Raw genomic sequence first — 26,761 nt, forward strand, 5'->3', positions numbered from 1 at the left:
TTGGGGTCAAAGGGGGGCGGGGGAGGAAAAGAGAATAATCTCTGGGGGCAAGGCCAGTAAATCAGATTCCCTGGAGGACTTCTCCCAGCCACCAGGGCGAGAATCCCAGGATGAGTGAAGATGAAGGCAGAGGAGAAGGGCTGGAGCTAGGAGGTCAGTCAGGAGCTTAGACCCCTGCGCTATGGACTGTAGGCAATCCAGTGGCCCCAGGGCCGCAGCAGGTGAGCCCGGGACTCCAGACCTCCAGCAGAGCATGGGGATGGCTGCTCTAAGTCACGTAAGTGCCATTCAATTGTTTAAAAATGTTTTATCAAAGCAACACCTGAGCACAGTTTAAATCATCAAATGGTTCTTTTTTATTTTTAATTTTTTTTATTTAATTATTTTAAATATCTTGATTTTTTTTTTTTTTTTTTACAGAGAGGAAGGAAGAGGGATAGACAGTTAGAAACATCAATCAGATGCCTTCTGCACACCCCCTACTGGGGATGTGCCCGCAACCCAGGTACATGCCCTTGACTGGAATCGAACCTGGGACCTTTCAGTCCGCAGGCCGACGCTCTATCCACTGAGCCAAACCGGTTAGGGCAAATGGTTCTTTTTTAAGTAAAAAGGTTTTTATTAATTTCAGAGAGAGGAAGGGAGAAGGGGAGAGAAAAACATCAATGATGAGAAGTCAAGAAATGTTTCCCATAGCCCTTCTATGGGGACATTTTCTAAATTGTACAGCAGAAGTAGAGGAAGCTTTTGAATGGCTCGCTGAACCTGGTAAAAGCCAGGGCACATTATTAAAAGGTCTCAGTGCTGCCAAATGTCACTGTGGGTGGTCCCTGCCCCTGTGGGGCTGTTCGGTAACATGTACACCGTCACTGAATGTCTTTCCAGAATCTGAATGAGAATGTGTGGACACGTGTGAGACCTATGCTTGAGTGACTGGGCACCGGATCCATGCTCTCCAGCCAACTGGCATAGGACAGCCTTGGGCCTGGAGGAGGAAGGAGCCAGCTGGGAGGGGGCCGGCTCGCCACCCCACCCCAGGGACCTGTAGGTACTGTGCACCTGAGGGGGAGGCTGTTGAAGGGCGAGGCCACTGATGGGCTTACTGGGGGACAACAGTCCCTCAGGCTGAGATGGCGAGTACAGTCTCCCTGGGGACATCTGTCAGATGGGCAGGTACGGAGAGGGAGGGTTACTGGCTAAGTGGCACCAGCGGGTGGCGCCGAGAGAACCTAGAATTGACCATTGGTCTGAGGGGCGGAGACCACAGGAAGCAATGCTGCAATATAGGTTTCTGCCCTCCTCCCCCAGTGAGCAGAGGAGAGATCCCAGTGCAGGGAAGGGAGGAGTCCTTGGTGTCAGGGGCCACCTCCACTTCTCCCCAAAGCGAACCTGGCTTCCGGAGAGTCCTCGTGGCATCTCCTGGCATAGGGAGCTGAGAGCAGAACGGGCAGCCCGGTCTACTGGGCGAGTAGGGGCCGTGTCAGGAGGCTGTCATTGTGGGTAGCTTCCACCTTTCTCAACATATTGCAGTGCTTTTCCCAGTTACAAATATTTACTTTCCTTATTATAAAAGCAACAAATGACCCTAAAAAGCAACACGGGTACACAAAAAAGAGAAAATAAGAAAACTCATCATTGGATCTTCAGAAGTGACTGCTCTGTCACTGGATTTTCATAGAAAAAACGGACCCTCGCCCTAGCTGGTTTTGTTCAGTGGATAAGAGCGTCGGCCTGTGGACTAAAGGGGCCCGGGATCCATTCTGGTCAAGGGCACGTACCTTGGTTGCAGGCTCCTCCCCTGCCTGGGCCCTGGTTGGGGAGAAACACAATTGATGTGTTTCTCTCAAATCGATGTTTCTGTCTTTTCCCCTCTAACACTCTCCCTAAAAATAATGGAAATAGATCCTCGGGTGAGGATTAACAACAACAACAAACAGGGACTCTAATGGAACAAGAGCTATGGCAGAAATTGGTAAGTAGGACCACAAAGACCAAGGTCAGGGAAGGTGATGCCTGAGCAGTGATTCAAGGGAAGGCTGTTCCATGTGTACAGATCAGTGTATGAAAAGTACTGAGACCTAAAATTAGTTGGATTGCTTAGGGGATTAAAATGGAGTTCACTTTGGTTGTAGGGGGAAATGGCAAGAGGCTAGGACAGCCGTGGGCAAACTATGGTCCGCGGGCCAGATCCGGCCCGTTTGAAATGAATAAAACTAAAAAAAAAAAAAAAAAAAAGACCGTACCCTTTTATGTAATGATGTTTACTTTGAATTTATATTAGTTCACGCAAACACTCCATCCATGCTTTTGTTCCGGCCCTCGGTCCAGTTTAAGAACCCATTGTGGCCCTCGACTCAAAAAGTTTGCCCACCCCTGGGCTAGGAGGTGGGCAGAACCAAACATTGGGGGACTTTGTATGCCGAGCAAAACAAGTTGAGATTTTTATTTTATTCTGTAAGTGCATGGGTTTTTGTTGCTTAAAGCCACATAACCCTTTTTATCAAAGAATTCCTTACATGGAAGCACCTTCATTATTGGATATGTCATAGTTAAAAATCTTTTTCTATTGTACAAAACTTTCAAACACAGATTTTATAATTGTTCTTTTTCTTACTCAACAGACATTTATTGAGCTCCTAGCATCATATAGATGTTCTCACAAGACTGCAATAAACATGAAATTACTGCATTGAGCCATAAAGACTAGGGCGGAGTGGGTCGCTTGCATGGACTGACTGACTCCACAGCTGCCTTTGGAGTGGAGAGCTGGGTGGATGTGCCAAGAAGCAGGGGACCCACAACTGTGCATCTAGGTCAGGGGTGGGCAAACTTTTTGACTCGAGGGCCACAATGGGTTCTTAAACTGGACCGGAGGGCTGGAACAAAAGCATGGATGGAGTGTTTGTGTGAACTAATATAAATTCAAAGTAAACATCATTACATAAAAGGGTACGGTCTTTTTTTGTTTTGTTTTATTCATTTCAAACGGGCCGGATCCGGCCCACGGGCTGTAGTTTGCCCATGGCTGCTCTAGGTGCTGGCTTTCCTGGGGTTCACTTCTAAAAATCTCTGTTTTTCTATATGTTTGAACATTTTCATAAGTTCATAAATTAAATTCTTAACATTCATAAATGTTGGGGAAAATGCTATCTACATGTACTAAGCCCGTGGTCGGCAAACTGCGGCTCGCGAACCACATGCGGCTCTTTGGCCCCTTGAGTGTGGCTCTTCCCAAGCCTTAGGAATACCCTAATTAATAACAATGTACCTACCTATATAGTTTTAAAAAATTTGGCTCTCAAAAGAAATTTTAATCGTTGTACTGTTGATATTTGGCTCTGTTGACTAATGAGTTTGCTGACCACTGTACTAGGCTATTCATTTATAATCGAGTATAATTTTGAAAGTACCAAGACATTAAGAAATCTCTAGGGGCAAGCATGTCAAACTCAAAGGCTGACACAGGCTGAGTACATGAGGCATGAGGCTGTGGACCACGAGTTTGACATGCTTGCTCTAGGGTATGCAGGATGGTCCTTCAGCCAACACTGTCCCCCCTTCTGCTCTGAGTCAGACCAGTGTTGCCCCAGTGGATGCCTAGGAAGCCAACATGGCCACCCAGGGAAAAGACTGTGCCTGACCGAGACTGGGGGAGGAGGGTGGCTCTCCGAGAGGACTTTGAACCTGAGTCCTGAAGGGGCAGACCTGGGCCACACAGGCTGATTGGGGAGACAGGCAGGTGCTTCCGGTGGGAATTGGGGATGCAAAGGCAGGGCTGCTGCAGGAATCAGACCCCAGTCAGCTGCTTCCTGGCAGCGTTCAGAGGCACTAAGGCCAGGGTGGTTTGTTTCCATGACTACTGTGGCCCATGCCCCATCCCCCCTACCTCCAGGCCACTGAGGGGAAGCAGCTTGGGTTAAAAACAGCATAATTAGCTCCTGGCTTTACCCTGAAGAGATTTTCCTTATGCAGATAGGAGTGTGGGGGTGGGTGGGAGGGGTTGGATTGCCCTGGGGGACACCCCTGCCCTGTAGGCATGCCCAGAAGCACCCAACAGCTCATCCTCCACAGCTGCAGAAAAGTTACCTGGAGGTCGGCCAGTATCATGGCCCATATGGCTAGTAGACACTACTTCCAGCTTCTCTCCTGAACTTAGCAGGTCAGGGCATCCCGGCTGCCACTGTCATTGCTGAACCTGGGTTTTCCCATCTATAAAAACAAGGTCATGATGCTTGCTCCATGTGGGTGGTGGGGGTCTTGGGGACACTACACGGCGAGAGACCATTCGGGCTGGGTCTGGAGAGAGAAGTGACCAGAGGGCATGGGAGGCACTGCGCCCTCCAAGGACTGACAGACCCAACCTCATCAGCATATATTCTCCACCAGCGACAGGAAAACGGAAAAGAAAAAGGAAACTTCAATTGGATCAAATACACTAAAAATATTTCAATCTGTATAGTCAGTATAAACATTACTAATGAGATGAGTGTTTTACAGGGGGACCAGCTACTTTCCATTGCTCAGCAGCCACGCTGTGGGAGTCCCAGTGCTGGAGCTGGCTGGCTGAGGCCGAGGTGGTGCAGGGCTCAGTGCTCAGAGCCTTAACGACGTGACCTCATTGAGTCCCTCAACCTCATGAGGGGGAGTCTAGTACAGCCGTGGGCAAACTACGGCCCGCGGGCCGGATCCGACCCATTTGAAATGAATAAAACTAAAAAAAAAAAAAGACCGTACCCTTTTATGTAATGTTTACTTTGAATTTATATTAGTTCACACAAACACTCCATCCATGCTTTTGTTCCGGCCCTCCGGTCCAGTTTAAGAACCCATTGTGGCCCTTGACTCAAAAAGTTTGCCCACCCCTGGTCTAGTAATAGCCCCCCACTTGACAGATAGAGAAACTGAGGCACGGGGTCTAAGGCTGTACCACTGCCACTGTTGCTGTTGCCCCCACAGTTTGAGCAAGTCCCCAAGCCAGAAGGGACTTCACTGCTAGACAGCCAACAGGAAGTGCCCACACCTACTCAGTGCCTCACACAGGCCTGTTGGGCCTGTCCCCGCCTCTCTCCTGGCCCTGGTGGTTCCTTGGCGGGAGGCAGCAGAGCTTCCGTCTTCACTCAGCATTCTCCCTGCTTGTGTCTCTGTGTTCACCCTCCCCTTTTTATAAGGACTCCAGGCACACTGGGTGCGGGGCCCACCCACTGCTATATGACTTCATCTTTTTTTTTTTTTAATATATTTTATTGATTTTTTACAGAAAGGAAGGGAGAGAGATAGAGAGTCAGAAACATCGATGAAAGAGAAACATCGATCAGCCGCCTCCTGCACATCCCCCACTGGGGATGTGCCCGCAACCCAGGTACATGCCCTTGACCGGAATCGAACCTGGGACCTTTCAGTCTGCAGGCCGACGCTCTATCCACTGAGCCAAACCGGTTTTGGCTATGACTTCATCTTAACCAATGCTTACAATGGCCCTATTTCCATTCTGAAGTGCTGGGGCTTAGGGCTTCAACAGATGAATTTGGAGGGGGACACAACTCAACCCATAGCACACGTACGTCACGACTTGTCTTTTAAAGAAAGAGCCTTTGCATAATAGTAACAGAAAAACTACGCAGGCAAAACCTCGATAAATGTGCTGAACTTTTTTGAAAATGACAAAAACTGAAACAAGACTTGTAGGTTTGGACAGAAGTGCCCTTCCCAGGGCAGATCATTGATGAGTGGAAAGTGTCCATTCTTCTCATTGATTTATTTAAAAATATATTTTTACTGATTTCAGAGAGGAAGGGAGAGAGAAACATCAATGATGAGAATCATTGATCAGCTGCCTCCTGCACACCTCCTGCATGTGCCCTTGACCGGAATCGAACCCTGGACCCTTCAGTCTGCAGGCCAACGCTCCACCCACTGGCCCAAACCGCCTAGGGCCATTCTTCCCTTTTAATAGACTGACTGAATGTAGGGGATCGTTTGCAATCCTGATACAGGGCCCAAAAGATACTTGGGAAATTTTGACAAGACAGCTCTACAATTTATCTGGAAGAGAAATGTGGTTGATTCCCCCCAGGCAACACACACACACCTTCCCCCCAGAATGCTGTCCTGCTGAGGGTGGCCCATATTACAACCTGTTAGGGATTAAATTCAGGGGGACCTTGAATGAGAGCAGACGTCCGGCTGATGTATGGACACTCAACAACCGTAAACCGAGGACCCAAGTGCCACGTTCTAGAGAATATAAGGATTGAAGTTGTTCATAGAAGCATGTGCCTGAGGAGAGAGAAACATGGATTTCTTGTTCCACTTATTTATGACTTCATGGTTGATTCTTGTATGTGCCCTGACCAGGGATTGAACCCACAACCTTGGCGTACCTGGAGGACATTCTCACCAACTGAGCTACCTGGCCAGAGTGGGATGAGTTTGGGCCCATGTCTATCTACACTCAGGTACTCAACTTCCAAACAGGACAGAGCATTGCTGTCACCGGGGATCTTTAGATCAGCAGAAATCCACAAATTTGATATAATCGAGTCCATCAACTTTCTCTCCAGAGATTGTGCTTGCTGTGTCTTGGTTAAGGAAATGTTTCCCACACCAAAGTCTCAAGCCTTCCTTCTCCACTTAAGTCTGATCCTTCTAGGGTTACTTTTTATATAGAACGCGAAGTACAGACGCACTTTTATTTCTCTCTTTATCATGAGCTAGTTTTCCCAGCACCATTTGTCAACGGTGAGACCCCACCCACCCACCTCGGCGTCCCATACCTTCCTCTTGGTTCCATTCCCACTTTCTGGTGGCTGCCTTGGGAATGAGTGAGTGCCCCAGTTGGCCCATGAGAGAGGAGGGAAAATCTCTGGGAATCTTCCTCCCCAAAGGGACCTGCGTCTGGGCAACCCCTGCCGCCCATTGTGACGCGCGCGCGGGCTGCTGGTCCGCGAGACAGGCGGCAGCGGCGGAGGCGGGCAGAGCCCGGGGAGCCATGGCCGAGACGCAGGAGCTGTTGCTGCAGCTGCAGAAGGACAACCGCGACGGGCGCCTGAGGAAGCAGGAGCTGGAGGAGCTGGTGCGCGGGCTCGAGGCCGAGAGCGAGAGCCTCACTGGACGCCTGCAGGACCTGCGCGAGCGCGAGCTCAGGTGCGCGGGGAGCGCGGCCCCGGTCCGCGGGGCGGGTGTGCGGCCGTCGTTCATGCGGGCGGTAGCACTTGGGGCCCGGCCCGAACCTCTGCTCTAGGCCGTCGGGACCGGGGCGTTCTACTCAGGGGACCCACGAAGGGGAGGGTGGAGTCCGGCGCCCGGGACGTGGGCTTCGTCGGCCCCATCAACGGCTGGGTCCCCTGGGCCGCGGGAGCCGGAGCGTCCGCCGTCTCCCGCGGCAGCACCGTCTGTTCTCCCTCTCAGCCTGCAGCGGAGGCAAAGCCAGGCGGCGGGTGCCCTGGGCGGGGAGGCGCGCGAGGCAGCGCGGGAGCGTGCGGAGCGGGCGCGCGGACTGCTGGAGGCTGCGGAGCAGCGCAAGCAGGACCTGGTGCGGACAGGCTCCTGGATGGGGCGGTGCCTCCGGGGAGAGTGGGGCCCTGATGGGGCGGAGCCCTTGGAGAGGACGGGCCGCGGGTGGGGCGGGGCCGTGGAGAGCGCAGGGAAGGCGGCGAGGGCTGGACTTGGGAGCGGCTCCGATCGCCTCCTCCATCTCCGCAGGAGCAGCACAATCGGCAGCTGCAGGAGCAGTGGGAAGAGCTGTCAAGTCAGGTACATCCCGGAAACGCCGTTCTTGCTTCCCCCAGGGAGTCCCGCTCTAGTTCCTGCTCCCATTTCAGCCCCGTCCCCGCCTCCCAGGATATCCCACCCCCGACCCCCAGCCTGCGAGCCCCGCCCTCACAGAGCTCCCCCCGCAGCTGTTTTACTACGGAGGGGAGCAGCAGAGTCAGCAGCAAGAGGAGCAGCAGCTCGGCACCCAGCTGCTAGCGTTGCAGGTGCGGCGGGGCCCCGACGGCGGGACCGGCGGCGTGCGCGGGGCCATGGCCACCTGGGAGCGGGGGTGGGGAGTCCTGGGGGCCCGGGACGCGGCCCTGAGGCGCGGCCGGAGGCTCCTGACGTTCGGTGTATTCGACGGCAGAAACAATTGGAGTTACTGGAGGCCAAGCACGCGATGCAGGCGGAGGGCCTGCGGCAGGTGAGGGCGGAGTCGGGCCTGAAGGGGCGGGGCGGCTTTTCGCGTGGGCGGAGGCTGGACTGGCGCCGGAAAGTGGAGAGAGTGGGTGTGCTCCCCACTCCGCCCCCGACCCCCCAATCTAATCGAGGTTCCTCGCATCCAGGGCGCACAGCGGACCGAGGAGGCGTGGGCCAGCTTCCAGGAGCAGAGCGGGGTCCTGCAGGTGCCCCTCTGCCCTAAGAGCCACCAGCCTGACTCCACCGCCGCCGCCTCTCCCCCCCAGAGCGGCGGCCCGCTTCCCGCCCCCCGCCCCCCCCGCCCCCCCCCGCCCCCCGCCCCCCCTCGCCTCCCGCCTCCCGCCCCCCCCCGCCTCCCGCCCCCCTCCGCCTCCCGCCCCCCCCTCCCGTCCACCGAAGCCACACCCAGTCCTGAGGCCTCACTCCCCGTCACCCCCAGGAGCTGCAGGGGAAGGTGATGGAGGCGGCGGCTGCGCTGGATGCCTGGCGAAGCAGCAAGGAACTGTAAGAGGCTGGGCCTGTCGGGTGTGGCGGGGCGACTGGGGCCGGGGCGCATCGCCCATCTCGACGCCTGTTCCGCAGCTACAACTCCCAGCCTCGCCGGGTGCAGGACTGCGCGGGGTCCCTCATGGAGGAGGTGGCCAAGGCCGAGTGTGTGAGCGTGCACCCGGGCGGGGAGAGGGGGGGAGACTGCCCGCCCCACCGGGATACCTACACCCACGGGGTCCGCCTCCCCACGAGGGCCCGCCTCCCCACGGGGGCCCGCCCTGACAGATCCGCTCCAATGGGGCTCCTCCTCACACCCGCGGGGGCCCGCCTCCCACGTGGGCCGCCTCCCCACGAGCCGCTTCTTGAACCCGCCCCCACGGGGACCCCCGCTCGCGCGTGCTCGCGACTCCCACCTTCGGTGAGATACCTCGCCGCTCCCCCGCGGCGGGCGTAGAGCTGGACGCCGCTCTTCTTCCCGCAGGAGAAGCGCCTGTTCGGCGGTGCGGGCGAGAGGTGAGTCGCGGGGCGGGCGGGGGAGCGCGGGGCTCGGGCCCGGCCCCGGCAAGTCCCCGGGGGGCCGCGGCCGGTGGGTCCGTCACGCGCCCGTCGGTCCGGCCCGCAGGCTGTGGGCGCTGAGCGCGCTGCAGATGCTGCTGCTGCTGCCGCTCGGCTTCCTGGTGCTGCCGCTGCTCTACCTGGTGCTGGTCAACCCCGCGGCCCTCCGCCGCCTGCTGCCGCGCCTCGGCTCGGACACCGCCTTCCGCCGCCTGCGCTACACGCTGTCGCCGCTGCTCGAGCTGCGCGCGCGCGGGCTGCTGCCCGCCTAGGACCCATCACGTCGGCCGTGGTCACCTCACCTGTCTCCCGTGTGGTTTTTGGGTGTCGGGGGGAGCCTTGGGGGAGACCCCGGGGGTGGATCCTGAGCTCCTCGGGGCTCGGCGCCGGCTCCAGCACCCCGTCCTCTGGGCGCGGGGCCTTCCAGGTGGACCCTGCGGCTGGAGAGGCCGTTCCGGCGCCCGCGGCACCGGGGCTCCCCGGGCCGGGGCCTCCAGCTTGGGCAGGGCGCCCCCTCTCGGCGCTCGCTCCCAGGGGCTCCGGGCGCCCCGCGGGAAGACCCTTTTCCAACAGCGCGGGCTGCTGCGTGGGGCCCGCAGGAAGTTGGTCTGTATCTTCTTACCCGCCTCGTCCCCCCAGTGAGCGAGCCTGGGGCGGCGGCGGACCCGGGAGGGAGCTGGCAGGTTGGTCTCTGTGGACGTCTGTTTCCTCGACCGGCGGCGGCGGGGGGTGGTGGTTCGCATCCCCGGCTGCGGGGGGTGGTGGTTCGCATCCCCGGCTGCGGGGGGTGGTTATTCGCGTCCCCGGCGGCGGCGGGGGGTGGTGGTTCGCGTCCCTCTCCGGGCGGGTTCTCTGAGAGGCAGCGCAGCCGGGCGGTCCTCCCTGGGGTCCGCTTCTGTGTCCGTGTTCGCCACTTGGCTCTTTTTGTTCAGGAAATGACGACCCTTCGTTTCATCTTGTCTGACAAAACACTGCTCTGATTTTATTTATGGTTTCTCTTTGGTAGTGAAATTGTTCCTTGTATCTCCTTGTATGGACACACAAGTGTTTTTGCTATGGCCTTTAAACAATTCCTTTCTTGTTGATTTGGACTCCCTAGTTTTTTGGGTTTTTTTTTTTTTGGCTTAAATTTGTTTATGACATTCCTGTGTATCAAATTTTATCAAATTTAAGAATTGTGCAGGGTGTCCTAAAAAAAATCCATTCTTGCCGGTAAGTCATAAAGACATTCTTATACTTGAAATATTTTAGTTGGTGTAAATATTTTGTTTTCCTATTCATACATCGGGACTCACGAGGGTTTATGTTGCGAGCATCTTTTGCATTTTCTCATACACATTTTTGACTGAGCTTGTCAGTCTGGGATTTTGATTATACTGAATTTGCGGATAATTATGTCTTCCAATCCTCTAACACAATGTTGCTCCTTTAAAAAAAAATTCCCTCAGCAAAGTTTGTATTTTTTAATGTAGAGATCTTGTACATTTTTACATTTACCCCCCCCCACCGGTATTTGATATTTCTTGGATGCTATTAAAAAACGGTATAGATTTTTAAAAGTTCATCTTTCAACTGTTCATTGCTAGCATACAGAAATATAACTGACTTTTAAAAAATATTTTTATTGATTTCAGAGAGAAAGGAAGAGGGAGAGAGAGAGATAGAAGTATCAGTGATGAGACAGAATCACTGATCAGCTGCCTCCTGCATGCCCCCTACTGAGGATGGAGCCCCCAACCCAGGCATGTGCCCTTGACTAGGAATCGAACCTGGGACTCTGCAGGCCAACGGTCTATCCACTGAGCCAAACCAGCTGGGGCACAACTGACTTTTCTATATTCACTGTGATATTGCTGAACTTCCTTATCATTCTTTGGTCTTTTCTGTACATTCCTTGGGATTCTATAGGCAATTTTATTGTCTGAAGCCAATACAATTCTCTTTTCCAATCTTAACTAGTGCTGGCATTAATGCCCAGCACTCCGCACAATGCAGACTGTCTTGCTCCTGAAGGGGGAACGCCTTTAGGTTTTCATTATTCCGTAAGTATTTCATCCAGATGTCAGCTGTTTTTCTTAGACGACCATTGCCAGATTGAGAAGGTTCCTCCTATGTTTATTGGAGTTTTTATTATGGATATTGAATTTTGTCCAGGGTTTTTTTTTTGCACATACTGAAATAATCATATGGTGTGCCTTCTTTAGTTTGTTCATGTGAATTAAACTGATTACTTAAAAAAAAAGTTTTATTGATTTTTTACAGAGAGGAAGGGAGGATAGAGTTAGAATCATCGATCAGCTGCCTTCTGCACACCCCCTACTGGGGATGTGCCCGCAACCACGGCACATGCCCTTGACTGGAATCGAACCTGGGACCCTTTGGTCCGAAGGGCGATGCTCTATCCACTGAGCCAAACCAGCTAGGGCAAACTGATTACTTCTTGAATGCTAAGCTAAACTGGCATTACTGGGATAAGGCCCATTTGTTATGATGGTCCTTTTTACACATTGTGTTCAATTTGGTTAAAGATTTCGGCATCATCTATTCCACGAAAGGGATACTGCTCTATAATTTTATTTTCTTGGAGTGTTCTTGTCTTGTTTTCATATCAGGGCTAAGCTACCTTCATAAAAAGTGAATTAGGACGTGTTCTATTTTCTGAGAGTATGCAACATTGACATTATTCCTTAGATGTTTAGACCGGTGATTTTCAACCTTTTTCATCTCATGGTACACATAAACTAATTACTAAAATTCTGTGACACACCAAAAAATAATGTTGTTTTTGCTGATACAACAAAAAATAGGTGTAATTTTTATTGCAAAGGTTGTCTCTTTTTGCAAAGGTTTTAAAAATATATTTTTTATTCATTTCAGAGATAGAAACATTGATGAGAGAGAATCATTGATTGGCTGCCTCCTGCACACCCCCCATGGGGGATCAAGCTCGAAATCCGGGCATATACCCTTGACCGGAATCAAACCTGGCACCCTTCAGTCTGCAGGCTGACGCTCTATCCACTGAGCCAAACTGGTTAGGGCTCATGTGGCTTCTTCGTGCTTCTGTTTCCCACTGTATATTTGACCCCCTTTACTACTACCCCTCCTTTTTCCTAATTACCACACTGTTGTCTGTGTCTATGAGTTTTTGTTTTGTTCATTTGTTGCTTTTTTTTAAAAAATATGTATTTTATTGATTTTTTTACAGAGAGGAAGGGAGAGGGACAGAGAGTTAGAAACATTGATGAGAGAGAAACATCGATCAGCTGCCTCCTGCACACCTCCTACTGGGGATGTGCCTGCAACCAAGGTACATGCCCTTGATCAGAATCGAACCTGGGACCTTTCAGTCTGCACGCCGACACAGTTAGGGTTCTGGCTTTCAGTTTTATATCACACATATAAGTGAAATCCTATGGTTCTTTTGTCTGACTTATTTAATGTAATTTTAAAAATATATATATTTTTATTGATTTCAGAGAGGAAGGGAGAGGGAGAGAAACATCAATGATGAGAGAGAATCATCAATTGGCTGCCTCCTGCACATATTGGGGATTGAGCCCACAACCCAGGCATGTGCCCTGACCGAGAATTGAACCAGCGAACTCTTGGTTCATGGGTCGACACTCAACCACTGAGCCACACAGGTCAGCTATTTAATGCAGTATTTTAAAAAGTTTCTTTTAACTTACATATTGGCTGCTTTTTTGTATTTTTTCACCAACTCTGGAATCCCACTAGAAGTTGACTGGAGCTTCTCATTCAACTTTCCTTTTCTTTCTGCTTCATATTTTGTAATTTCATTGTTTCATTGATAACTTATCTGCTATTTAACCAATCGTTCGCATTTTTAATTTTAGTGACTTATTTCTAGATGTTTTGTGTCTTGTTTTTTTTTGTTTCGGGTCTTATCTGCTTGAACTAATTAGAGGGTCACAGTGAGTGGGAGTAGATGGCTGCTGCTAGGAGCTCGTGGCACAAAGGAAGCACTTGAACTTGAACATGAACAACGGAAGCAGGAAGAGACGAGAGCGAAGCAGGACACTGAGGGATGCCTGCACTGAGAAGCGACCTGGACGGGACAGCCAGTGGCGGCCACAGGAGCCCCCAGTGGAGAGGCTGTGGAGCTGGAGAGCCGTTAGGGAAAACGCGGTTCCTCTCGTACACCTGCCTGCAGTTGGTGAGTCACCTTGGGTGGCAGCCCAGCTGGGAGGGGCCCTGGAAGGCCTCTGGGTGCAGGCTCCACAGCTGGCTGGCCCTGACTCACCTCGTTTCTGAGGAAACACTGTCCCACTCTCTGCCCTGCACACCCAGGAATCACTGTTCAGCTGAATGTGCCCTTGGGACCAAACAATGAACCTGATCATCAATTCAAACAGCACTTCTGTTGGTTTTTATTTTCTTCACATTGGTTAAATAGTGAGTTGAATATAATTTTTTAATACACAAGAAAATACTTCATGTACCTATGAAATAAGACAGGTAGGGAATGTGTTCAGTGCAAACAAAGTATCACCCGTGCAGAGACAGTGCCCTCGGTGATTGTCGTTTTGGTCTCACGCCACGTGGTCCACGCCAGGGGAAGGAGCGGTGGCCAGGCTCTGCAGGGTGTACCTTCGTTCTATAAAAATAACTCCATTGGATGGAATGACAGGGCTGCTGGCAGTTCACTGTCACATGGCGGGTGGGGCAACGAAGGGCTCACAGGGCTCCATGATTGCAAATGGCTTGGGTGGGGGGCCCACAGCAGCTGGTGCTCCATCAGCATCGTCAGTAGGGGATGTCGTTCTGATAGTACTGGATCATGTCGTAGGTCCGGCTCCTGAAGGCCGAGAGTTAAAGGAGGCTGTAAGGAGCCCTTGCCAAGCCTTGCCAGTCTGGTGCCGAGCCCTCCATGTCGTTTCTCCCTAACAGCTGCATCTCAGAGTTCCACCTACTCTCCTCCCTGGATGTACAATGTAAAACTGCAGCCCCTCTGGCCTCCTGCCAGCCCCTCCTGTGCCTGGGACATCCCTTCCCCACCCGTAGCCATGGCTGTGCGAGCCACGCTGTGCCCCCACCTCTCGCTCAATGGGCCCAAAATGTGGGCTCAAGTGGGCGGCCCTTCCTCAGCCAAACACCTGCCCTTGTTCCCCGGGGCCCAGGCTGCCCTGCCCCTGTGCCGGGTGCCCCTCTAGACCTTTCCTGGTATGTGGCACCCAAATGAGTGACGCTGTGCTTGGCCACCTACCTCATTTCACCAGCAAAACAAACCTCAGAAGTATTTCCTTGTATTGCCTTCCAAACCTCTCGCTGACTCATGTCATTCCCCATCCCACCTCGAGCTACTTCCCGTTTCCCTGCTCCCTCGTCAGCAGGACCACATGGCGCTGCTCCTGTGCTGCCTCAGCCCAGCCAGCGCCCACCTGACCCTTTCTGTTCGTGTTAGGACCCATTGGGCACCAGTTCTCAGGTTCCAGCAGTCTCTGCACCTCCTGGGCTCTGCCCAGAATCCTAACCCACCTCCTCACAGCTCCACGGTTTTATCACGGAATGCCTGTGGCCCGTCCCCACCCTCCTCCTGCCGATGCTTCTCACCAGGCCCTGCAGGCCTGCACACCTCCCGTGAGGCCCTTTTCAACTGTGGCTCCCTTGGCCTCACAGGCTCGGCCTCAGGTGGGCATGGTTTCTGGCGTTCGGGCCCTGCTGGGTGTTCCTCTCAGTACATCCCAGCCCCTCTCCACCAGCACCCCGTAACCCTGAGAGCTCACTTCAGGGTGTTCGGGACAGTCCCAGACGAGCGTCCTTGTCACCTGGCCCAGGCACAGTCCCAACAGGTGCCCGGAGAGCACCGAGGTGTGGGTGGGGCAGGAGGGGAGGACTCGCCTGTTACTGAGGAAGCAGCTCTGAATGATCTTCATGATGAAATTCGCGGCCTCTCGCTCAGTCATGTTGGGGCTGAACCTGTGCCTGGCAGAGAGAGAGGCTGTGTCAGGGCTGCTGGTGCCAGAGTCAACCCTCCAGGCTGCCCTCCCCACAGGATGTGCTCTTGCCCAAGGACTAACCTGAGCACTTCCAGGGTCAGGCCCGAGGGATGGTCCCTCCTGGGGAGTTGAGGGCCAGGCCTGGACTAATGTGGGGACACTGTTCCCAGCACCTCCTGGGCCAAGGGGCTCCGTGGCTGAGGGAGGACTAGCACACGCCACGCCCCTGCAGGGATGGCACTGCACCCTGATGAAGGAAGGGGCTTCTGGGGGCGCCCTCGGCTGTGGCTGGTAATGGTGCCTCACCCCGGAACCCTGTCTGCTCTGGGGTTCCAAGGAGAGCACTCAGCTCGATGAGAATCAAATTTACACCCTCCCAAGAGGGTCCCACCTGGGGGGAAAGTGCTCCCCCAAATGGCCTGTGTCCGCCCAGGACCTACTTCAAGAGCTTGATTGTCTGACCACGAAAGCAGGGCAGGCCCGTGTCCAACATGAGGGTGACCAGAGAGACGACTGCATCCATGTAGGGCCTGGGGAGAAGCAGGGAGGAGGTGGACAGAGGCCGGTGAGTGGGGTGGCCCTGCTCAGTCCTGTGGCCTGGCCATCTCCCCCCATCTCTCTGCTGCCTCTCATGTCTCTCCAGGGGGGCCCTGCAGCTTCTGGCGGGCTCACAGCCCCCAGCAGACTGAGCAGCTGTGCTCTGGTTCCCGCCCGAGACCCCACCGTGGTTTCTGGGCCCCGCGGCAGCAGTGCAGCTGCAGCACAGGGTGCCTGACCCTCCTCTAAGGGGGTGCACATGAGGGGGTGTGACGGCTCTGACAGACTCTGTGTTGGAGGCCAAGTGTCAGCACACACGGCTGTGGGGCCTTGGCCACATGACACTGAAACCAGGACAGTGCGGCTCAGCATGCAGCCTGGGTGGCAGGTGCTCGGGCTGGGTGAGTGGGGTGCCGAGTGGGGTGCCTTCTAGGCACTGACAAGGGAAGTCCAGCCCAGGAGGCTGTAGGACGTGGCTGGACTGACGCCCGGGGCAGAAGACACTGGCGCAGGTGGGCAGAGAGAGGCGACGGGAAAGCAAGGCCCTGGGCTACCAGGTGGCCTCCAGCGCCTCCCTCTTTCTCTTTGAGCCTCAGTCCCTCCATCCACAAAGGGACCTTTTCGGGTCTGGCCGCACTGCATAAGTGGCACTCGGGACTGGTGCCAGGCTGTCCACACTCCTCCCCAGGGCTCACCGCACGGCCAGGTAGCCTCGGACACACATTTCCATGAACCACTTGAAAGGCGTGGCCTCCATCTTGCCTCCCATGATCATCACCATCTCATCGGTCAGCTTGATGTCCGGTTCCCAACCAAGGTTGCCGCCTGGCGAGCTTTCAAACATGAAGCCAAAGTCTGCAAAACCCCAGAAGCCATTTGTGATGGGATCAGATGCCAGGGAGACGTGGGTGTGCTTCAGCCAGGGCCGGGAGCCACCCGCTGCCCATTCCCCAGGAGCGGCCACAGGTCATGTTTACTTAGGGGCGAGGGGAGCACAGGCAGAGAGGAGTGAGCAGAGGCGGGAGCCAGGCCACAGCAGAGAGGCCAGCGCCTAGGGGGATGAGTTTGGCTCTGGTTTCCAACCCCAGAGTTCCCCACGCCCCATGGCCCCAGTTTCTACTCTCACCCCTAGTGCCCAACAGCTCAACTCTCAAAACTGGACTTGAACCCTGACCCTGACCCTCCCCAGCTGGGGGCTCCAGCACGCCGGCCCCTCCCGTGCTCCAGGGGTGAAGGGAGAGGGAGGGAGGCGGGGGGCCGGCTGACCGATGTGGATGATGTGGCCCTTCTTGTCCAGCATGATGTTGCCGTTGTGCCTGTCCTTGATCTGCAGCAGGAACAGCAGGAGGCTGTAGGCGGCCATGCTGCGGATGAAGTTGTACCGCGCCTGTGAGGGAGCCTGTGTTAACCTCGGTGCAGGGCAGTAGGCCCCTCCCATGCCCATGAAGTAGCTTTCTCCTGGGGAGTCCATTTCGAGGGTTTCTTAAATACCAAGGAAGATTGCTGGGTGCCCTGGTTTTACCCCCAAACGTAGGAGGACAAGCAGGGACAGGGGGAAGCAGGGTCACCCTGAGGGGCAGGGCGGAGAGCACACACAAGCCCAGTCTGGGAGCTGTCCTGCTGGTCACCTGCTGGAAGGCCAAGGTGGACTCGTCCCCATACTGGCGTGTGAAGTAGTCATACATGCCGAAGTCCGTCTGGCGGCCCAGCTGGTCCCGAGAGGTGCAGTCAGGGATGCACTCGATCACCCCACACTAGGGAGGAAGGCCAGGTGCCAGGCTGTGAGCTGACTGCTCTTGCCGAAGGCCTACAGGCAGCTGCCTGGGCTCCTGCGGGAACTTACCCCAGGGGCAGTGGCCACTACTCGGTAGGGGAAGACAAAGAGGTCCAGGCCGACCAGTTGGAAGATGTTCTTGAAGAGATCGATGATCTGCAGGGCCAGCATGTCCTGGGAACCAAGGAGACACAGGGTAGAGGGCCAGCCTTCTCCAGCTCACAGGACTCTTGGGGCCCCTGCCCAGTGAGAGAGGGATGAAGGCTGCGGGGAGCAGGAAAGCGAAGGGCCTGGCCTCACTGACCACCAGGCCCTGGGCTGAGCCACACTGCCTGGTGGGGGTGAAAGTAAGAGGCACCCAACCTCAGGGCAACTGCCTTTGGGCGGCTGGTGGGTGCAGAGCAGGAGGTTCCCTGGAAGGGCCCCAGTTGGGAGAAGGCCCTGGTTTGCTCTGCAGCATCTGAACCCAACAGAAGCAGACTTGTGTTTGTGCGCGTGAGGTCCGAGTGTGAGGCACCTCCCAAGCCTGACCGGGGCCTGGCCCCTACCTGTCGGCAGTCATCTCCCACTTTGAAGATGGCCGCCTGCCAGGAGATCTTCTGGCCGTCGGCCTCCTGTGTGCCGCCCTGGTCCTCGGCGTCTGAGCAGCACCGCAGACCTACGTGTGGTGGGTGAGAGCTGCCTGTTAGCCGAGGGCAGCGAGAGGCCCTCTGAAGGCGCCAGTGCACACCCTGCTCACGTGCCCGAAGGAGCCTGGGAACCGTGGGATTGTTACTGCAAAACCCTGGGGTGGGGGGTGGGGTCGCGTCAGTGAGAGCCCAGCAAAGTCTGGGGGCAGCTGGGGGAGTCATCGGGCCCGGGGACTTTTCCTAGAAACGTTTACACTTAAATGGAACTGAAGACAGAGCTGCTTTTCATTAGAAGTGAGGCTGCAGGTGTGCCTAGGGTCAGTGGTGGGCACGCGAGATGGGGGCAGGGGAGTGTCTGTACCCTGGGGTGCCTGGGAGGACTTGGTGGCCAGGATTCAGGTAAGGCCAAGGAGCCCACATTTTTGCACTGGCTGGGGCCACACCCCCTGTACTGGTTGACTATCATCCCCTCCAAATTCATGCTCATCAGAAACCACAGAATGTGACTTATTTGGAAAAAGAGTCTTTGCACATGTAAACGAGTGAACGAGGCCACAACAGATTAGCATGGGCCCTTTATCAGAAGAGGGGAATTTGGACACGGCACACACGGAGAAAGCCAGGTGAGGACAGAGGCAGAGGTTGGAGGGATGCAGCTACGAGTCTGGTCACCTGCATGGCAGCCTGAGCAGATGAGTACACCTCCCAAAGCCTTGGCCACTTTGTCTCTAGAAGAGATCCCTTGGACTGACTTTGGAGCCAACCTTTAGGGGTCTCTGTCAATGCACATGAGCTCTGTGCCATCCCCAAATAAGAGGCCACACTATGAATGGGTGGACGGCCATTCTCTCTCATGGGCGCTGGTAACAAACTAAACATGCTGAAGAAGTGGCGTTAGCTCGGCTGGTGTGGCTCAGTGTTTGAGTATCGACCGTGCACCAAGAGGTCACCAGTCAACTCCCTGTCAGGGCACAAGTCTGGGCTATGGGCTCAATCCCCAGTAGGGGGTGTGCAGGAGTAGTTGATTGGTTACTATCTCTCTCTCTCCCTCTTCCTCTTAGGGGCGGCAATAAAAACTTATTAACAAAAAGTATTTTTAAAGAAAGTGGCATTAGCAAGGGGAGATACTTAGATCCCAGAACACAGAAATTCCCCACTGACCTTCTTTTTCAAGTTCACTAACTCCACATCGTTTCACCTTAAATTTAGCCAGGTACGGAGCTTTGGCAGCGCTGCAAGACAACAGAAAGAAGTGCACAGTGACACAGCCGACGGGAAGCCCAGGCAGGCGAGGCTGAGGGGGGCGGCCTTCACCTCTGCATGGGTGTCCCCGACTTGTAGTCGATGTCCAGCACGATGGCCTCAGGGTTGCTGGGCAGGTAGCAGCCTGCAGCGAGAGAGGACAAGTCACCGGGCGTCCAAGTGTGACAACAGCAAGCACACAGCCCACCGCCACACAGAGCCCTCGTGCAGAGTCGCCCTGCAGGCGGGTGGGCGCCCAGGGCCTCTAGTCCTCCTCTGTGCGCTGATATGCTTATTCCATGGCCACGAAAGGTCTGTCCTCTGGCTCTGTGATCTCTCCCTGTCCTTCCTGATATCTAACAAAGGAGCCACCCCCTTCCGTGAGGCGCTTCTCCAAGAGGACACACTGAGCCCTCAGCCTGTCTTCTCCCTGTGCCGGGCCACATGGCATGTTGGTTAAATATTAAGCTGACGGGCAGGAATGCGTGCTGCCCCGTGCTGGCGCGGGGCCCGCTCTCAGAGGACCCACACAGGACCTTTCTGCCATGCCCTGCTCTCCTCAGTTCTTGGACTCAGCCCACTAACGGTAGCTCCCCACTCAGCACATGTCAGGTAAGGAGGACAGGAGAAATGTTCTTGGCCAGGAACTGGCAGCTGCCCTGGGGGAGTGCTCCCCGAGCCCCTGGGTGATGGGGGAGCTCTGGGAGGTGGGCTTCAAGGAGGGGCCCTGGAACAGGAAAGACTGGGTCTCCTGGGAGCACAGTGAGGCCTTGCTGCGGGCTGCAGATGGGTGTCCTACCAGGGGAGAGGGGCAAACCAGGACCACAAGGTCCCGTCCCTCCTCTCACCCTTCTTTATCTGCCAGCTCTAGCCTCTCTCACAGATGCGATCTCGACTCCTCTGCTCTAGAGCCCACTGGCTCCCCAGTGCCTCCAGGAGGAGCCCCAGCAGCACCGTCTGTGGGGAGCAGGGGACTCACTGGTGAGGGAAATGGAGGCCCCTGTGGACTTGAGAAGCTGAGCTGTTGTACGTGCTGAGTAGGGCAGGAGCGCAACAGAACAAGCCAAGGAAAGAGGTAAATTGAGGCCCCATAGGGCAACCTTGCTGAGGCCAGCTGGTGTGAACATTTGCATAGGAGGCTCAGGGTTTTGGTAAAATAGTCTGAACCAATGGTTAAAAATGGAGAGCTGGGTCCTGGCCGGTGTGGCTCAGTGGTTGAGCATCCATCTATGAACCAGGAGGTCACAGTTTGATTCCCAGTCAGGGCACATGCCTGGGTTGTGGGCTTGATCCCCAGTGGGGGCGTGCAGGAGGCAGCCGATCAATGATTCTCTCTCATCACTAATGTTTCTTTCTCCCCCTCTCCCTTCCTTTTTGAGAAAAAAAAAAAAAAAAAAAAAAAAAAAAAGGAGAGCTCTGGAGTCAAGCCTGGATTTGCACCTTGACTTGAACAAGCACAGGTTTGACCACTGGACTCAAATTCTGCCTGACAACAGCTACAGGCACCAGGGAGCAGCTTCCCACCAGGGCACATGGGCACCCTCATCCTGACAGATCCTCACACACCTCTGATGCCCCCATTCCCACCCCATTCCCTCTGTCTGTGTGGCCTGCACTGCTCCTGTTATACTGGAGTTCAGGAACCTTCTAGAATAGCTGCTGAGGACAGTGATTGGCCTTTAGAAAAGCCACAGGCAGCAAGGAAAAGAAAACACTCACTGAGAAGCAGCTCCCAGCTTGGCAGGGGCAGACTCTGGGAGGGGCACTCGGGGCACCCAGGCTGGAGGCCGGCCCCAGTGCTGGTCTCATGCCCCCTCGGCCCCGCCCGCACCCCTCGGGGAGGGCAGTGCCCGATCCTTGCAGGAGGAGGCCCATGTCCTCAGCCCCCTGCTCACCAGGCTGTACTTTCACTTCAGACAGAGCTGCCAGACACGCCTTCTTCCTCTCGTCTCCTTTAGGGTAGGGCCTGTGAAGAAGGCGGCAATGCGGTGTCTTCTGCGGGAACTGGCCTGTAGGACTTCGGGGGTCCCAGGCCCCCCCGTCCGGCCACCCTCTCAGTTTGTCGCTTCCTCGCTCTAGCTCCTCCTGGGCTCAGTTCCTCCAGGAGCACAGAGTTCCTGCCCCGCATTCCTCACGAGGGGAGTCATTTAACAGTGGGCGCACCAAGGAGTCTGGCTTTCCTAACGGGGCTCCTTCTGAACTAGGAGAGAGCAGAGTGGCCTCGACTGTGGGACAGTATCTGGAATGAAACTGAGATGTTTTCTGAAGCTCGCCTGGCTGTGCCTGTTGCTAGACTGTCAAGAGAGCAGAGACTGCCACCCCCCTGTTGCCTCACACCACCCAGCAATCCCCAGGAGCGGGAGGCAGGAGCGTGCTTACTTGATGATGGCCGACACGTTGGTGATCTTGTTAAAGAAGTCGAATTCCCGCTGGTAGAAGTCCTTGGCTGGGCCCGACAAGGAGCCTGTGATCTCCTCCACCAACTGCTCCAGGAGGTCACCGATGTCGGCTGACAGAGAAAGTGAGAGGGCGAGTCTGCAGCTGAGCCACAGAAACGCCCCGAGGAACCTGCACGCTTGCTAGACGCACAGTCTGGATATTCCCTGGCACCTAGACCCGCCGTCATCAGAGTGAGGTCTGCGGGCACCTGGGGGTCCCCGATAAGCTCGCAGTGAACCCCACAGTCAGCATCACAACCGAGGCGTTTGCCTGCCTCGGTGTGTTGACTCCTGTGAGGCTGTGCACAGGCAGTGGGGCCAAGGGTGCGGGTGCTCACTGGTGCCTCCTGGCGCTGCTCTCATGGCTCTGCTCCGACTACTAACCCCATGTAAACCAAAGTTCTTGAACCCAGTCAGTTTTAAGGATGTGAGAACGATTAAAGTCTCTTTGAGAACCACTGCCCTGGTTCTCACAGGGGGCCACTGGTCAAGCACAGGGGCCACTGCTTGGGAGAAGCAGCTCAGCCCGAGCAGGAGGGTCTCACCAGTGCCTGGGGGGGTGGGCAGGGCCATGGGGCAGGCAGGGGATCTGCGGGTTGGGCTAGCAAAGGCTTCATGATGGGTGGGGACCTGCTCCCACTGTGTGTTAAAGGTGCGGTGTTTCAGCCAAAGGACGGGAAGTAGAGGGGCTACAGGCTGGGGCAGCTGCAGTGGTGGGGTTTAAAGACGGGGGGAAACCTGAGGGAAGATGACAGAAGACTCACGGTCTTTCTGGTGCCCCTCTTCATCTAGATAGATGTTCGTCTTCATGTTCCAGATGAACTGGTGCGCCAGAAGCTGGGATTTGGAGGCTGCCCACAGAATATACTCTCGCACGTAGCCCATCTGCAGGACAGCGAGGTCACGTGAACCCAGGCTTGGAGCCTCTCTCCAGGAGAGACTGTTACCCAGAGCAGGAGCAGACTCCATGGTTTCCAGCAGTGAGCAAGCTCAGCTCTTGGGTCTGCAGTGAGCACAGCCCACTGGCCAGGTCAAGTTCTGGCTGGCTGGCTAGTGGGCAGGATGGGGCCCTCGGGTGGTGGGTCTGCAGTACAGGCATGAGTTAGCTTTTGTCTCCTCTGTTCCTTCCCCTGGATTCTAAGAACTGTGACTCTGCCACCAATTTTTGCTGTTGTCAAGTATGAGGAATGAGTAGGCTGGGTACTAAAACTCATCTGTAAGCTAAGGCAAGACTCAGTCTGTCAGGAGAGGTTGGCTGTGATCCTAAAAGTGCTTTGGACCCTGGAATGAGATGAAGCATCCTGCCAATCTACGGGAAGAAAGCCTCGGGACACCCAGCCACTGTGCTCACAGCTGCTATGGAGATGGGGGCAGTGGGAGTTATGCACTGTGGGCTGGTGCCACAGGGCTCAGCGGGATGCAGTGGGGAAAGTGAGGCTGGCACAGGGCATCAGGGAGCAGGACTGGCAGTGTCGGAGAAGCAGGTGCTGCTGCTGTCCTCAGACATGGGCGCTGACCTGATGCATGAACCATGTGGGCCCTGGGCTGTGGTCACCCACACGGTGGTTTTCTGTGCCAGACAGCTTATGTACATGTGCGCCGTTACGGGCTGCACTGTGTTCCCCCCAGTGCTTCAGAATGTGACTGTATTTAGGATGGGTCTTTAAGGACGGGTTAAGTTCAAAAGAGGTAAGTAGGATAGGCTCTAATCCAATCTGACTGGTGTCCTCATCGGAAGAGACACACAGAGGGACAACCATGTGAGGACACAGGGAGAAGACAGCCTTCTACCAGCCAAGGAGAGAGGCCTCAGAAGAAACAACCTGGCTGACACCTCGGTCTCCGGCTTCCAGCCTCCAGAACTGTGAGAAAATACATCTCTGCTGTTTAGGACCCCCGTCTGCAGCACTTGGCTGCGGCAGCCCTTGCAAACGAATACATCATCTCATCTAATCTTCACCGCTTCCCACTGAGGAGACAAGGGAGTCAGGGAACCTGCTGAGACCCGCATCCAACGAGTGGGAACCCAGGGCAGGCTGAGAACCTTCCAGAACTTGCTCACACTGCAGAGTGAGATGGGCCTCAGGGGAGTGGGGCCTCCTGGCCATGGACACTGGTGACAACCATGGCGGGGATGGGTGTGAAAGGAGCTCAGGGACAGTGGTCACAGGTTGGTGGTCTCGCTCCCAAGGCAGGCTGGGAACACACCTGGTCACCAGGCTGGGCGTGAAGGCTGGACGGCATGTCCTTGTTGCCAAGGGCTCCCTCCCCAGCGCCCCGCACAGCTCTCAGGGTGAAGAGAACAGCATGCATAGGCACAGCCTTACCTTGTCATACCTGAGGGCCTGCACGATCTGGGGGATGTAGAACAGGATGGCGTCCTGCAAATGAGGGGAAGTGATCATGACCTCAGAGAGGGAGGACAATCCTCACCACTAGGAAAGGTGAGAACAACTCAACATGGACGGACGCCCCAGGTTCCCCCCTCCCAACCTGGGACTGGCGTGCGGTCACTCAGCCTCCAGGATACTGTCCTCGCTGGAGACCACAGCAGGACTGAGAACCTGGGAAAGCCCAGAGGACAGCAAGGAAAATGGCCAATGGCTCAAAACACATCGTCAGTGAGAAAAAGCAAGAGGAACAAGGCTCCCGCGCCTACAAGGGGAGAAGGCCCACCTGTGTTCACTGCTGGGGGCTGGAGCTGCATTAATTCAGACTCCAGAACATTCTACCAAGTCCCTGTCACTGTGCCTGTCATGTGGGGTCATTGGGCCATGAGCCTTTATGGCTACAACTGGAACCAACTCAAGTAAACTTTGTTTTTAACTCAGACACTTAAAAAGAAATATAACTAGGAAACATATCTGAACTAGAACAAAATCTATCTTATATAACTACTTCTAAACAGAAATATAAAGACACTAGAGGCCCAATGCATGAAATTCGTGCATGGGTAGGGTTCCTAGGCCTGACTGGCAATCAGGGCCAATCTGTGGGGCGATTGGGGGGCCCCACTGGCACCCATCTTGGCCAGCTTGGCGCCGCCCACTCACCAGCCTCATCCCTGCTACTACCGCCATCACGTCACCTCCCTTTGCAGGGCGACTGGCGGGGCGATTGGCAGCAGGGGTGGGGTGGGGGGTTGTGGGTGAGTCCCCTGCTGGCGCCCACCTTGGCTGGCCTGGGGCGTGCAGGCTGGGGGCAGCTCCTGGGTTGAGTGTCTGCCCCCTGATGGTCAGTGCATGTCATAGCGACCAGTCATTCTATTGGTCATTCCACTGTCGGGTTGATTTGCATATTAGGCTTTCATTATATAGGGTGTGCTAAGATAGACCAGTGTTTAATCAGGCCTACATCTGGGTTTGAAATAAAGCCTGTCTCTCATCTCTCCACCTGAACACTGTTGGGGAGTCCCACTAAGGCCAAGGGCTGGGCTTACCGGTGGGAAGGACCGCAGGACTTTCACCCCATACTGTGCCGTGAGAGGATGCGGTGGGTACATGCTAGAGAAGTAGGAGAGCCCCGTGGGCGGGTCCGCAGGCGCCCAGCACAGCACATGGCTGAGTTCAGGTGCATCGGCGTCAATGGTGTGCCAGGTGACCAGGAACTGGGAAGGAAATAGGGAGATGGTTGGCCAGTCCCTGGGGCCCATCTGGAAATACTCAACTCCAACCCACATCACAAGGATGACCCGGAAAGTGATGATTATAAAGCATTTAAAACAAAGTGGTAAAGGCTTCTGACAGTTATGTACAACAGCACAATTTCAACTAGGGTGAAGCACATTCAATAACATAAATGCTTCATAGGAGGAGTGGAAAACATAGGAAACTAGAAAAATCATTATACCACTGAGGTCACAAGGTTTCTGTCATATTTCTGGTTTCTAGGCTTTTCTGGAGACCATTCTGTTTTTGTGCATTTTGAACCCACCCACCAGCACATACTACACTAGAGGCTCGATGCACAAAATTCATGCAAGAGTAGGCCTTCCTTCCCCTGGCTGCCAGCACTGGCTTCCCTCTGGCACCCAGGACCCGGGCTTCCCTTGCAGCCCTGGCTTCATCTGGAAGGTTGTCTGGAAAGACATCCGGTCTAATTAGCATATTATGCTTTTATTATTATAGATTACCTTGATAGCTTCAGGAATGTCACTAACGGCTCCTGGGTCCAACCGAACCAGACGGGTCACTTCACTGCCAATGGCTTCTGTGTTCTTAAACCTACGGCCACAGAGGGATGGATGGGATGGTCTCACCAGCAGAAGAGGAGCCAAGGGAACCCTGAACTGCATGGATACAGATCAATCTCAGCTATAGCTACTGACACACTGGTAACTCCAAACAGCAGCATTATGATTGGCTATGATAAAATGCCAGAACTATCTCCAGCAGGAATTATCCTATCTCACCATTCAAAGGATGCCTCCCTTTACTGTCCTTGCCTTCAGAACACCCCCTGGCCCTGGCCCCCAAAGGGACCCATCCATGGGCCAGAAGGCATCTTAGCAAGTGGGAGGGCAGGGCGGGTGTAAGTTTTCAGGTGTTACTGGCTCAGGCTAACACAAGACAGACTTTCTATAAACACTGTCAGGCTGTGGTCCTGATCCAGAGGACTGAATTAGAACCAGGAGGAAGCGGTCAGTAAGCACGTATGGACTAACGGGAGAGCATCCACATGGGGGAACCATAATCCCTCTGGTGGGATTGAGGGTGAGGGCCTTGGAAGTCCCTCTCAGTCTAAGAGCCCTGTCCTTGTGAGAGCTTCCGTGAGAGAGTTCACATTCCCTCTGCTGCTGGCTGCCTCCTCTGGGGAGCCTGCCACTGGGAGTCAACATCCAGGAACAAACCCAAACCCTTCCCAGGTTGACTCCCTGACGTGGTAGCCTCCATGCACTTCCTTTCCTCCTCGGATAAGACTGGGGCCTGAGTGTGCTGATGTGACTTCCTGGGGCTCCAGGTG

At 54.9% G+C, this 26,761-nt stretch overlaps 2 protein-coding genes across 5 annotated transcripts in view; one reads left to right on the forward strand and one right to left on the reverse strand.

Moving 5' to 3' along the window:
- The first annotated feature begins 5,536 nt into the window (after positions 1–5,536).
- Positions 5,537–9,941, forward strand: TMEM191C (transmembrane protein 191C). Of its 3 annotated transcripts, XM_059676303.1 has the most exons (10): positions 5,537–7,143; positions 7,408–7,531; positions 7,702–7,752; positions 7,899–7,976; positions 8,120–8,176; positions 8,319–8,378; positions 8,612–8,676; positions 8,755–8,827; positions 9,143–9,174; positions 9,284–9,941. In XM_059676303.1, exons 1-10 carry the CDS (start codon positions 6,818–6,820, stop codon positions 9,486–9,488), a joined length of 1,071 nt encoding a protein of 356 aa, XP_059532286.1. In that variant the 5' UTR covers positions 5,537–6,817; the 3' UTR covers positions 9,489–9,941. The 3 variants fall into 3 exon arrangements, 1 of the variants encoding a protein (XP_059532286.1); XR_009450080.1 differs by having other exon boundaries at positions 8,755–9,174; positions 9,284–9,348; XR_009450081.1 differs by lacking the exons at positions 8,120–8,176; positions 8,319–8,378 and having other exon boundaries at positions 8,755–9,174; positions 9,284–9,348.
- A 3,645-nt stretch (positions 9,942–13,586) lies between these two features.
- Positions 13,587–26,761, reverse strand: part of PI4KA (phosphatidylinositol 4-kinase alpha) — a 98,277-nt gene continuing 85,102 nt past the window's right edge. Inside the window, exons 40-55 of one of the 2 annotated variants that reach the window (XM_059677021.1) lie at positions 25,932–26,022; positions 25,239–25,406; positions 24,127–24,180; positions 22,564–22,684; positions 21,741–21,870; positions 21,257–21,327; positions 19,434–19,506; positions 19,281–19,351; positions 18,039–18,148; positions 17,560–17,664; positions 17,345–17,470; positions 16,983–17,103; positions 16,412–16,571; positions 15,620–15,709; positions 15,082–15,165; positions 13,587–14,038 (exon numbers count right to left, since the gene is read on the reverse strand). In XM_059677021.1, coding sequence (XP_059533004.1) covers positions 13,987–14,038; positions 15,082–15,165; positions 15,620–15,709; positions 16,412–16,571; positions 16,983–17,103; positions 17,345–17,470; positions 17,560–17,664; positions 18,039–18,148; positions 19,281–19,351; positions 19,434–19,506; positions 21,257–21,327; positions 21,741–21,870; positions 22,564–22,684; positions 24,127–24,180; positions 25,239–25,406; positions 25,932–26,022 — 1,627 coding nt within the window. In that variant the 3' untranslated portion in view covers positions 13,587–13,986. Of the gene's footprint in view, positions 14,039–15,081; positions 15,166–15,619; positions 15,710–16,411; positions 16,572–16,982; positions 17,104–17,344; positions 17,471–17,559; positions 17,665–18,038; positions 18,149–19,280; positions 19,352–19,433; positions 19,507–21,256; positions 21,328–21,740; positions 21,871–22,563; positions 22,685–22,727; positions 22,884–24,126; positions 24,181–25,238; positions 25,407–25,931; positions 26,023–26,761 lie in introns of those variants that run through there. The other variant, XM_059677022.1, reaches the window with a different exon arrangement.

The sequence above is a fragment of the Myotis daubentonii genome, chromosome 19 (assembly GCF_963259705.1).
Source record: "Myotis daubentonii chromosome 19, mMyoDau2.1, whole genome shotgun sequence".
In the NCBI taxonomy this organism is placed as follows: Eukaryota; Metazoa; Chordata; class Mammalia; order Chiroptera; family Vespertilionidae; genus Myotis; species Myotis daubentonii.